Source organism: Malaya genurostris, chromosome 3, assembly GCF_030247185.1.
Source record: "Malaya genurostris strain Urasoe2022 chromosome 3, Malgen_1.1, whole genome shotgun sequence".
Taxonomy (NCBI): Eukaryota; Metazoa; Arthropoda; class Insecta; order Diptera; family Culicidae; genus Malaya; species Malaya genurostris.
Window position 1 is genome coordinate 13,423,257 of NC_080572.1, and position 13,750 is coordinate 13,437,006.

General features: G+C 37.4%; 1 protein-coding gene across 7 annotated transcripts in view; it reads left to right on the forward strand.

Annotated features, from left to right (window-relative positions):
- Positions 1–13,750, forward strand: part of LOC131437650 (unconventional myosin-IXAb) — a 125,513-nt gene that overhangs the window by 15,695 nt on the left and 96,068 nt on the right. For all 7 annotated transcript variants that reach the window (XM_058607133.1, XM_058607136.1, XM_058607135.1 and 4 more), the window contains one exon: positions 12,213–12,914. In XM_058607133.1, the coding sequence (XP_058463116.1) occupies positions 12,478–12,914 (437 nt within the window). In that variant the 5' untranslated portion in view covers positions 12,213–12,477. The remainder of the gene's footprint in view (positions 1–12,212; positions 12,915–13,750) is intronic.

Sequence of the window (13,750 nt, forward strand, 5' to 3'; positions counted from 1 at the left end):
TTCGATTGACTTCCTGCAGGAGTCATCTCTGTGTCCCTCACCACATTTACCACATCGTGGTTTGTTACAACAGACTTGAGCCGTATGTCCCATCTGTTTGCAGTTTGAGCAGTGCATTACTTTCGGTACATACAACCGAACAGGTAGACGAACCCCTCCCACTACAACGTAATTCGGAAGTGCAGAACCGGCGAAGGTCACACGAAAAGAGTTTGATGGATGATACTTTCCATCTTGTGTCGATTTAGAGTGCAATTGCTTGCACTCCAATATCTTCACTGGTTGAAGGTCGGGATTTTTGAAGCGGCCAATCCCATCCTTCATCAGATCTTCGACAGTTAAACTTTCTTCGTGGACCACACCGTCGATCTCCACCATCCGAGAAGGTACGTAGACGCGATATTCCCTCGTGAAAATCTCATTGGTAGCAATGTCGTTTGCTTGTTTTAGATCAGTCACGACAACGCGCAGTTTGTTCGGAGATACTTTGTCCATGTGTTTTACTGCCGAGTAGTGTTTAGTCAGATCTCGAGAAATATTGAGGACTCTGAGGGATTTAGCTATGGGCCGGAAGTAAACCACCCACGGGCCATCCGATCCGTCATCCTGATAGACCTTCTGACGGATTGGTGGTTTTCCCAGAGGGGGAGCGGGGATATCCATTTCAGATGTATCACTATCAGGATATTCATCCAAACGTTCCTCATCTCTAGGTTTATCATCATCTTCCCCGAGGTTCCCCTCATCGGAAGACATATTTTCTGTGCAGGCGAAACAAAGTCTCCCACACTATCAAGGAAAATAGAAAAAATAGATAGGATAGTGAGAAGTAGGAAAAAAGTTGAAATATAAAATGAAAAAAACTACTTCACCGGTATGGTTTGTTGAGCTGATGGGTGAGTTGGTCCTTTGCTTGGATTATTTCTCTCGCGTGACCTTGATGATCCAGTCACTCACTGCTGGTGCCGATGCTATTGAAGCGACAGGTAGAAATGGTCGCAAGCAAGTGTGTATACCACTGTCTGCTGCCGGTGTTTATCACTCGATCAACCACTGGATCTAAGAGAACAAAAAAATGTTTCCTCCAGCCCTTGCTAGGGAAACACCTTCGCACTCGAGGTTTTGTAATCGATACCGTCCCGATACGGAGCGAAAAAACAACAAGTGTATCGCGGACGACTGCTCGGATACGAATGGAAATCACCTAGTTGAAAATGTTTAAAAATGTAACGAAAACTGTTATCTTCGGATTTTCTCAGTCAACATATGACAAAGACATTTTCAAAGATATTATCGCTGATAGTGCCTTTTTAAAAAGGGCAGTTATGATTATCATAAATAATATAATACTTAATCATGATCTACCGAAGATGTTTCGAAATGCATGAACAGAGTATGTTCAACAGAAAATACTACTCATTCGCGCGGCACTCTTCGAAATGACAGTCATACTAGTATACAACTTTAATATGCCCTTTGTGTAAACATAGCCATTGTAATTGATTTTTTAATCTTATCTTATCTTTTCAAAACTTTTTTTCCGTCGCAGGAAATAAAGTATTTCTATGTGATGATCTTTGATCCTGAAAAGGAATGAATAATGAATGACGTTTCGAGGATTTCTGGGACAAACCAAGAAAACTGCATAGCTTTGAAAATTCGCATTATAAAATTCGTATGAAAAGAGATTTGAGTGTTTAGTGATAATTGTTTTCACAAAAAAAACACTGACAAATCCGGCGAGTCGGCCAAGGTGAAATATTTACCATCTAAAACCATTGTTCGATACAATGGTTTGAACACTCGTTGGCAGATATTATAAATTACCAGGATGTTTGGTAAAAACTAGGTTTAATTTGTAAAAATGAATGCAGCACTAAGATCTGATTCAAAACATTTCGAATGCAGATAAAAATAACGCATTTTAATCCAAACAGTGTGACCTTGAAGCATTAATATTCATTCCGTGCGAGTGATTATTGCATTCTGAACGTTTTTTGCATGCTATTTTTTTACATTTATGAGAACCCTTAATGAACCGAATTGAACGATCCTGACCTTTGAAATTTTCTCGATTTCGATCGTAATCTAATTGTCGTCTCATCCAGAAATGGAAACGATTAAATCGAAACGTAAAGCTATTTTCAACACGGGTTTTTCGGCAACCCATTTTTTTCCAAGTAAAACGTTTTTCGTTTGCAAAACATCACGTTGATTTTTAATTTGATTTGGTAATTTCATAACCCAGCAGATGAGTTGCTGACTAAATTAATTTTGCGTATGCAACCATGAATTTTTATCGGCAAGGTCATGCACGGTATGATGTATTTAACGGAAAAACAATTAGCACTACATCACTTCGCTTGCGCTACGATAAATAATTGTCCCTTGGTTTTGAAGATCCGGTTTCGAACAGTTGTGAAGTTTCGAAATTATGGGAACATTCGGAAAAGCGTACTTTGGGTATTGTCTTCATAATTCGGAAAAATATCAATAGCTTAATCAAAATCACTTGCGCATTGTTTTAGTGTGTGCATTAATTCAGTTATTGATCGAATTTTATCGGTGTTTTTCAGATAATCTGTGTGTTTTTCAGATAAACTGTGGAATAGATTACATCAAACTTTGTATTTTTGGATTCTATTAGCTTAATTGGCGGAGCAAAAAGTTGCATACGAATTTATAATTTATATTAATTGAAACAAAATATTTCATGATATAGTTGTTACAAGAGAAAAAAATTTAAAACTATTAAGAATATTATTGGTTATTTGAAACCTCATCTGTCCTTATTAGTTGAAAAAAAACATTCCGTTGAATGCTTCATCAATAGTTTAAATTAATTGAAATTTCGAGAAATACTAGTTGAAATCAACAATAATAGTATTGAGTACTGCAACAGGAATCGACTGTCATATTTGTTGATAGCAATCAAAATATGGCTGATTCAACTAAAAAAATACAGCATGTTTAGTAGGCAGATTCAACTGAGAAATCAGCAAATTGTTGCAGATTATTGTTTTGATATTATTTAAGGGAATTAGAAATAATGTTTGAACGTACTCGATCTGGATGAATAGTCAAGCTGTGCACTAATTCTGAAGATTGTTTAAAATCCGTTCTCTCACTCCCTAAAATCATTGGAGACTTTTTCAACCACTCATAGGTATTATTTGATCCATTCATTTCGTTCATCGGCAATATGGATATGGGCCTTATTTACATGTCAAAAACTATGCTACTTTCTCGAGCTCGAAAGGAAATCGAAAATGAATGTTGGTGGTACTCATCCGTACTTTCGTCCCTAGTTGATAGTTCAATGCATAAGGAACTGGTCTTACAAACCAGTTGTCGAATGTTCGAGCCCCGACCTGGAAGGATTCTTAGTATCAGTAGGATCCGTAGTACTAGCCATGCATTTATTATGTACTCTAAGAACCGGCTGCGAAGTCTGTAGAAACATAAATGCCAAATTCTACAAAATGTCAAGACTTTATTTTTCTGTTCTCATAAACGGATATTTAATTTTAATTGTAAATGAAAATGATATGATAGCATTCAGAAAATTTGGTAAAATAAGGAAAATTGTATAGAACTGTGTGCTTTACATAGAATTTAAAAATATTCGAGAGACCAATTTAAATTTAATCTTGAATCTTGACTTCAGGAAACATTTCAAAGTCCTCTGGTGAATGACTAAAATTGTTGAATCCGATATTAAACATAAAAAATTTAATAAATATTAACCTTTGGAGGCCATGAACTTAGTTAAGGATTAGAATTCTCAAAATTGCCCAGAAAAATGACCTAATGGAATGGAAGAGGTCCGTTCATGGGTAATGTCCGCTTCCTCCGTACATGGGAAATGTCCGGTTCGTATCACTGGAGCATGCAAAAGCATCATGACGCGGAACTCTTCGTCATAAGCTTTAAAATAATTGTTGGCCCACAAAATTTTCAACGTATTTAAATTCTACAATTTTTAGAGCCCTCCGTGAATATGACTGGTTCATGAACGATTTAAAATACGGAATCCACTTAGAAATAAATCCACAAAGTTCACCAATTGAACTGTTACATTACTTTAACAATCATTAAACGTTGTACACGAAACTGTACTGAACGACAAGTCGTAACTTTGTTTACAAATCTAAGCTGTTAGTAGATATATGTATCACTTTTGTAATCGAGTACCATTCGGATAAATTATCTCGAACAAAACTATACTTTTTTGATGGCGTTGTTTCTAGCTGCAAAACGACAGAGACATTTTTGTGAGCTGTCCGATTAACGTGTGAGCAGATGATTTGTACACCGCACAGTCAAAAGATACCTGGAAACCGGAAGTCTCTGTCAAATCCTGACAGATAAACGAATAAATATAATGTTCCTCAGGGCAGTAACCGTGGTCCACTGATGTTTTTGCTGTTCTTTAACGATGCTACTTTACTACTCAACATTGGATTCAGACTGGTTTACGCTGATGACTTGAAGTTGTACCTGTTCGTGTTATAGAAGATTATGTTCATCTTTAGAAGCTTCGAAATATTTTAGTTGACTGGTGCCGAAGAATTTTTGTAATATTCAGTACAGAGAAATAAATTATAACATTTCATCGTATAACCAACCTCATAGTATTTGTCTATCAAATTGATGGACAAACGTTTTTTTTATTTAAAAGATATTTTTATTCAAGCCTATTTGCGTATAAGCTTTAGTCGAATTTTTAAATAAAGAATTTTTTGAAGTGGATCTCGTTGTCACTCTTTTTCTAGGAGGAGAAGAGCTTCCATTTCTCTGCTGCGAGGGTTGAGGAGCACTTTGTTCGTGGCTCGTCTCGTCCTCCATTGCCGCATCGGTGGTTTTGTTGATGATTTCCGTCTTCTTTTTGTTTTCCTTGTTGTTCGCAGTCTTGAGCTCGTTGCTAGTTGCTGTAGAAGCGCCTTGTTGTACAATGGTTGCAGTTGTTGGTTGGTTTGATGGTAAAACAGTAGTGCTACGCTCACTAGTTTTCGATGTTGAACGGTTGACCTTGTCTTTGGTTGAAGATGTTCTTTTCGCAGTTTCAGTGCAAGGTTTACCGTAGTGTGCAGGTTGTTCACAAAACTGACATGTAACCAGCTGATTTTCATAAGTAATCAGCGTTTTACACGGATGTGTCCCACCTTGACCACAAATGATGTAAGATGGAATTGCCTTACGTAGTTGCATACGTACTACTCGCACGCCATTCCGGATGCCGGGGAAAAAAATCCGCCATACTTCTCTTTCGATGGAAAGAACTTCACCGTACTGCGACATGATTTCCCGAACGGACTGATCGGTGGCCTGCGGGGGAAGGTCATGCACGCGTACTTCTATGGCATTGTCCACCATGTATACAGGGATTTTATATTTAACATTGTCATGATCAACACTGTGCACCCCGTTATTAACCGAAGCAAATGCAATTGCATCTTTTTCACGTTTGAACATAATGTACACACAGTTAGACGCCTTGTTGAATTGAATCTCACTTACATTATTAGCGTCTAGATGCATTCGTTCTTTAAGTAAGATTTCAATTTCTTTTGCTGCTGGTCTAACTTTGCAACGCTTGAAATCTATACAAATTGAATTCGGTCTTGCAGGCCAAGTTTCAGGCTTCGTTAAATCGTATTTGACCATTCCGTACACTCTATTGTTCACTGCACTGTATTGTCTTTGTTTCTTTTGTTTCGACCGCAAACGATTTTCGACTGTGTTGGGTGAGATGCGAGCACGGACTGGTGGACAAACGTTTGATAGAGTTGAACCTTTGCATTTTGTTCAATGCTAAGCCTACCAGCTTTAATTTCCAAAGCAACGCGACAACTCGGTATTGTCTGATAGCGTAGTACTGCTCGTCGATGTATCCACTTCTTGAATATCCGATTCGCTTTGAGGGATCTTCCCTGACGGAACTCACTGGATCTATCACCATAGCTTAAATTGTCACACATTTTCAATGAAATTCGTAAACGATCGCATGCAAAACTAACGAAGTATTTTCGTATCTCTCTGCAGAAAAAGAGAGTATCAATGCCAACGTCTTATCGTAAGGGAACTCCCTTACGACAAGACGAAACCAAAATAACGTTTGCAGGGAGAATTCAATTCTCATTCTTTCTTCGATATAATGAAAATTTGTGAAATTTGACTATAAATCGAACACGCAACCCAGAATATAGACGCTAGTAGCCTTCATTTGTATTTGTCTTGTATCTAACGAAATTATATCATTAGTCCAAATACATTCAGTGATATCTACGTGCTTGCTGGTGTGAAGTATTCCGATATTTAAGCTTCTCTTCACCAAGCTTGTGTTAAAATTTTGCATGCATGCGGCTAATTTTATAGCGATAAGTTTCTCTTGTGAATGCGTAACGTAGCGATCTATGGTTCTACCAATCTGCGATTTCGGTTAAAGTGATAAAGTTTTTCTCATTATTAACCGAGTTCATCCTATTTAAATTAGAAGTTAAAACTCGAGATTTACCCTGCGGCAGTCGCAGATTTCTATGCCGAAAACGACTTAACATAGAATTTCAAGAATTTTAGAGCTTCAAATCGACATGTTTCGTGTGAGAGTTAAGCTTTAGATAGAATTTCGCCTATATTTATAGATTCGCCTGCATCCACAATTTCGCTTTTGCATTGAATGACCAATCAGAGTGATGCTGGCCAGCTTATAAATCGCTTACTCCTCAAAATTATCGTCTCTATTAGGGAAAACCAGTTATCCAGGATAGTGTCTTAGATTTATAGCAGACGGAATAGGGCACTGCTCGCTATTATTAAAAATAATTACAATAGATACTTGTAAATATTTGCAACCTGAAGGTGAAATAATATTAATAAACGACTAACTAAACTGTAAGTGATCAAAACCTGACCACATTTCTACATGTATTTACCCTTGAATTTCTAATTTGCACCTGTATATAGAAAACAAAGATGTGTTCCACATCCAAAGTTATGATAAGAATATTTTTATCAACACAATTTGAAATGTATTCAATCATCTTCCAAGGAATTACATTCCTTGCGCTATTTACGCTAGCGACTGAATAAAGTTTTTGCAATGAAGTGTTAGGAACAATATTTCATATGGACACCTCAGAATCAATAGTCATAACTTCAATACCGTATGTAAAAATGGATGAAACAAGGTTTTGAATTTCAATTTCGATACAGAATAAATCGTTGAATAAGTGTTACATAAAGAAGACGACCTTGGCAGATAACAGAATAACACATTAAGTGTTCGAATGGATACAATTGAATCAAAATACAGAGGTAAAAAAACCGCGTAACTTTGGAAATCCGGGTTAAAAAAACGCGAAAAATAAAACCAATAGATTTTGGTCAATATCTGTAACAATTGACCTTGAAAACCAAAAATATTTCGATACTTGGATTCTGAACTACTGAATACTGTTGTATGTCATTGCTTCTAAGCATCAAATAGACTATGTACAGCATCCTTTTTCATTTTGTGGCAACGTAATCGTTCGAATGTGACATATACATTAGAAATATGGCAGTATTTTCGAAATCAAAACAATTTCATATTTTTATTGATTTAGAATACTTATTTTAGGTTTCAAAAGTGGCCATACGAACCGTTTTGAGTTAATCTGGTCCCTGAATAACGGTTCCGGAAGTACCGTAAATAATGACCAAAACTCCAAACTGGAATTCACTTCGACATCTCATGGAATGCTTAATCAGAAACATCCTATTTCTGATCCTATTTGCGGGTTTGGGAATCGAACCCAAGTGAGCTGTGTGAAAGGTATCGACTTACCCACCACACTATACATGTCCCCCTAGATTAAATATGTTATCGCAGCACAATTTCAATTACCATTTCGTTTCATTTTCATTTAAAAATTCTCCCTTTCAACATTATCAAAATCAATGGGATTTTTACAAGTCAATTCCAGGAACAAAGCATAACAATTTCATTTGCTGATTGAAAAAGTCTTAAATTTACAAAATTTGTTTTCATATATATGAACTAAAATTGTTTTTAGATCGACCATTTCACACACGAGGTAAATCCAGTAAATAATAATTTATTCAATATTACACTGTGGAGTCCAACTTGAGCTTCTGAGTTTACTCAATAAAATGAATAGTTGAAAAACCTAAAACGCATATTATATGGGACCGTTTATAAAACACGTAGACCAAAATCAGGTACTTTTTACCCCATCGGCCCCCCTCGTAGATCTTCGTAGACTTTTCAAATAATGTTTTGGCAAATGTTCACTTTTGCAACTACAAACATTTCGATTTATCTGTGACACTTGTGGTAAGGTAGGTCACTAGTAGGAACAAGTGTCGAACTATCATCTATGTTATTACAAGTTTCATGTTCTAAGTCAGTTTAGGTTCAATATGCAATTTCAACTGTTCTGCCTTTCTCGTATAGAAAGGTTATGCAATCACTGGGAAAACTGAGGCCCGATATGTGTGTATGTAACAAAAATGTGCACTCGGTTTTCTCGGAGATGGCTGGACCGATTTTCACAAACTTAGATTCAAATGAAAGGTGCCATAGGATGCTATTGAATTTTACCCGGATCGGACTTCCAGTTCGGGAGTAACGGGGACAAATGACTGAAAAATGAATAAAAACTGCACTCGATTTTCTCAGAGACCGCTCAACCGATTTTCTTCTACTAAGATTTAAATTAAAGACCTTGTAGTTTCATAGGTTGCTATTGAATTTCATCTGGATCGAGTTCGGGAGGTATGGGGTAAAATGTGCAAAATGAACTAAAACCGTGCAATCGATTTTTTACAAACCAAGGCTCAAATAAAAGGTCTTACAACCCAATATAATCCTAGTAAATTCCATCCGGATCCCACTGCCGGTTCCGGAGTTATAAGGCACAGTGTGTTAAATATTGTACACCATCACTTAAACCGGCGGAACAAAATGCGCAAAAAATCGAAACTGGACTCAAAACTACACAAATCGATAGCCATTATCAGTAGGCAGCTAAACAAACCGATTCTTACTATCCTTGTTCCGGGTTTTCGGTTTACGACGGAATCAATTGTCGTATGCTCAAAATGGATCTTACAAACTTTTCTCAAAGTTTGCCGAACCGATATTTCCAATCTTAGGGTCAAATGAAATGTCTTATGGTCCTATCAAAAATTACTGCATATTTTCGGATTCAACACAAATTTAATTTGTTTAGAGTTACGATGGCAAAATCGTATGAAAATTTTAAAACGTGAATAAAACCTCGTAAAGTTTGTACGTCATGTTAGTTGGTCGCCGTACGGTTCGTGTATAACATTCGTCGCGCACGGTTGTGTTTTTCTCTCGCTCTGTGCGCATATGTTGTGGTTCGCTTGGGTTGCGTTAACCGGAACCGAACACTTAAAGGTTCAAGTGTTTGTGTTATGAAGGAGAATTTTGTGTGTGTAGAGGAGAGATCGAATCCATCATCTGCCAATTGTCTTAGTGTGCATGAGGTTACTAGACAGTTGTCAATGTCATTCACATAAAAGTTATAGAGGAGCGGACTGAGGGATGAGCCTTGCGGGAGTCCCATGTAGCTAATTCTGAATGTTGAAAAATCGCCATGTGAAAAATACATGCATTTCTCTGACAAATGGTTGTGTAAATAATTATTTATAATCATTGGAAGTCCATTTTTATGGAGCTTGTCTGTCTGAAAGAACATCAATGGAAACTGAATCAAATGCTCTTTTAATGTCTAAAAATACAGATTTTTCTTCAATGGGACATCTCCAGACTGAAGCGAATAATTAAAAAGCCAGAACAAAGGGGTTGCAAGATCTAATGCTAAATTTTTCATAAATATGGATGGAATCCCATCAGGTCCGGCACTTTTAGAGACATCCAATTTGTTTAGGGCATCTGTTATGTCTAGCACTTCGATCTGATTTACATTAATATCTTCAGTAAACTCTGGAAACAAATTAAAATATTCACGATCGCGGTCATCTTCAGAAAACTTCGTGTAGATTTGTTGAAAAAATTTATCGAAAAGATTACAAATTTATTGTGAGTTATGACCAATGTTTGCCTGTAGATTCATTCTTGACGGAAAGTTTTCTGATTTAAATTTGTTTCTAACATAACTAAAGAATTTTTTTGGGCAAGATTTTATTTTCTGTTCAGTTTTTGAGTTATACTCTTTGAAGGGGCTGTGGGGTCCACTAGGAGATAAATAGTACCTATTAGCTCTCTCCGGAAAGTACCAGACTAGATGCCGTGTGGAATCCGGCGGAATAAAATGACCCAAGAATAGTTCCACTGGGTTCCTGTTTCCATGTCGTAGACGGGCGACAATTGCAGGAGTTTCTTTTTCCTTTCAGTTATCAGATACTTTCAATGTTTCACTTCTGATTACTCTATTTTACTAAATTATCTCTTCATTCAACCTATCAATTCCCGTCTAGCTTCGGAGAAAAGTTTTATTTGGAATGTTATCTTCTTCCATGTTATTGGTTGTCTTTCGAGATTATAAATTGAATGATATAAATCAACTATTGCGCAAATCCGTTGATATTACAAAGTTAATAACATAGATAACATATATCGGTATATTGAGAACATAGTAAAAAAAACTTGATATCAATATTTCAAACAATGAATTAATAGCCGGCTGTACAGATCAACCAATGTAACCAATTAATAATTTTAATAAATAATTAAAATAATAAAGCGGAAATAATACAGAATCAAGACGTGCGTGAAATCTGTTGACCTTTATTTGGTGAGTTAAAATGATTTTATAACAACTGTTTAGAATATTTCAATGCAATGAATCAACTATTTTGTCTAAACCCTTTTCACTCGTGTATTTTGTATCACGTAATTTCATTTATAAAAAAGGGAAGTTTTTTTTTCTTTACGCGATAGTATTGCAAATTTTTCTTCAGTTTCCTCGAATAAGAGCTGTGAATCAAGACATCCCGGGAATTCAATATATGATATTGTTGAAACGTTCACTAACAAATATCCCTCTCCCGTGACACTTGTGGAGTGCGCAGTAGCATATACGGCCTCTAGTAACAACAAGTGTTGGACTAACATCTCTTCCCATTCCTTAGACGATCTACATTCGGGCCTGGTCGGCGCCGGTACTGATCAATGAATTCTGGGGTTACCAGAAGATGTACTTTGAAGGATGATTTACCAGTCCCAGATTGGATCATCTAGAAATTCCCTGTACAATTTCAGCTAATCCCGATCAGTAACGGAGTAGCAACCAGGGGTGGTCGCTCAAGCTCAAGTTTTTGAGTTATACTCTTTAAATGCATTATCAATTGCTAAACTTAGTTGGTCACAGATGTGTATGTGCTTTTTGTTTTCGATTTCTTAGGTTTCTAATATTCTCGTTATACCAAACAGAATACTTTGAATTTTTTGTCGTCTAATTTTCTTCAATGGGACATCTTCAATTATTATATCGTACAGCAGTGTGTAGAAAATATCTACGGAAATTTCGACGTTTCCTTCATTTCTAAGCAGTTCTTGCCAATCTATTTCTCGTAGCTTACTACTAATACTACCATAATTTGCTGAGTGATAATCGAAAATCGTAGTTGTCGGGTCTATTAATCTGATGTATAAATATTGAGAATTCGATTGCTATTTGAAAAGCTGCATTTTTCAACAATAGAGTTGGTGATTCTATTACACAGAAAACATCATGAATATTAGTCAATAAAAAATCTAAATGAGTTTTGCAGGTTTTTACATCATTTATTTGATTGAGACCTCAACCGGATATTTTGTTTTGTTTGTCCTAAAACATTAAAAATAATTATAAGGCTACGCAGACTTCAGTTAAAATCCCTCTCTCCCCCTCGTATTCAAACGTTGACTTTTGTTTGAAATTGCGATCGCTGGTTGTTCCGTGTGATTATTTCAATGTAACACTTAAATTGCAGATTCTTGTAACTCCTCACGTATAATGAATCGAACCAAAACTATCTTTACGGATATGACAATCATCGATTAAGTTTATAGGTAAATCCATTGATTCTCATAGAGAATCGTCGGTTTTCGTAGATATAATTTTTAGAAACCCGTAGATTTACGCAGATTTCCGTAGATCCGACATCGCTTCTTACAACTACCAACAGTACTAGAATATAAAGCCATTCAATGTACAATTTTTTTTATTTCTTTGCAGTAAATTTACCACAGTGTACGTGCAGAAAAGAAACATTTCCAAATGTTTACAAAAGCTACACGGCGTTACCGGAACGAACAGGAGTAAAAGCTCTCTGTCTCTTCGTAGGCAGAATTTGCCATCTCCGCGCGCGGCAGCCAAACGTCAGCACACTTCTCATCAGCGAGCTATTAGTTTTCGTGTTTAGTATTTAAACCAACCAACTGCCGCCTCCTTACGGGCACACCCTGCCCTCCTCCTGACGACTCAAACCTCAGACGAAAATATGTCCAGCTGGGCGCAACGAATGCACCGTCGTGCGGCAACCCTCGGCAGTGTGGTTACCTCCTGTGGCCATCCGGGTTCGCCCTATCTGCATCGGCTCGAGAAGGTCAAATTCGGTGTCTCACTCGATGAGGTGTGCAAAAATGATATTCCCGGTCCTCTGTTGGTGCTGATATTGAAACTGAACAAGGAGGCTCCCTTCCGGAAGGATGTTTTCCGTGCGCCCGGTCATCAAGGCGCCATGAAGAAATTGATTCACTTCCTACAGCAGGGCCGGTTGGTCAACGTGGATAACTATTCCGTGTACACGATCGCCTCGGTACTGAAAAAGTTCCTCCGCAAAATACCGGGTGGCGTGTTCGGGCGAGATGGCGAAACGGAACTATTCCAGATTGTTGACATCGAGGATGAGCTGATTCAGCAGGAGAAGTTGCACAAGTAAGTACGAAATGTTTGCAGTGACTATGCACCGCGTAATGATTCAGATTTGTTGCCGTTGATGCAGATTTGGTCATGCCGTTTGACTTACCGGCATCGGGGATTACCGTAATCACGTTTGTCTGTAGCGTGTCTCATTCAGTCTAGCATAATGAATGAAAGCGTAATAAGGATTATCGGCACGTATGCCATTCTGGTAGCTATATAAACCGATTGTCACAGATGCTTTTACTTTCATTGCGGTAGTAGTATTGAAGGCACATTTCATTATATCAAACTGTTCATTAGGTGAAGTTAGCTCTCTGGATATGATCGATTTCAAATCGTCAACTCTGATACTCAGTTTGGCTTCCGTAGAAATAAAGGGACGAATGACTGCCTTGCATTACTTTCGTCTGACATCCAAATTGCCCTCGCTCAAAAGCAACAAATGGCATCTGTATTTTTAGACATTAAAGGAGCATTTGATTCAGTTTCCATTGATGTTCTTTCAGACAAGCTCCACCAACATGGACTTCCACCGGTTATAAATAATTATTTGCACAACCTTTTGTCAGAGAAACGCATGCATTTTTCACATGGCGATTTGGCAACATTCAGAATTAGCTACATGGGTCTACCGCAAGGATCATGCCTCAGTCCGCTCCTTTATAATTTTTACGTGAATGACATTGACAGCTGTCTAGTAACCCCATGTACACTAAGACAATTGGCAGATGATGGCGTGGTTTCAGTTACTGGACCCAAAGCTATTGATCTGCAAAAACCATTGCAAGATACCTTAGATAACTTGTCCGTTTGGGCTGTTCATCTGGGTATCGAATTCTCTGCGGAGA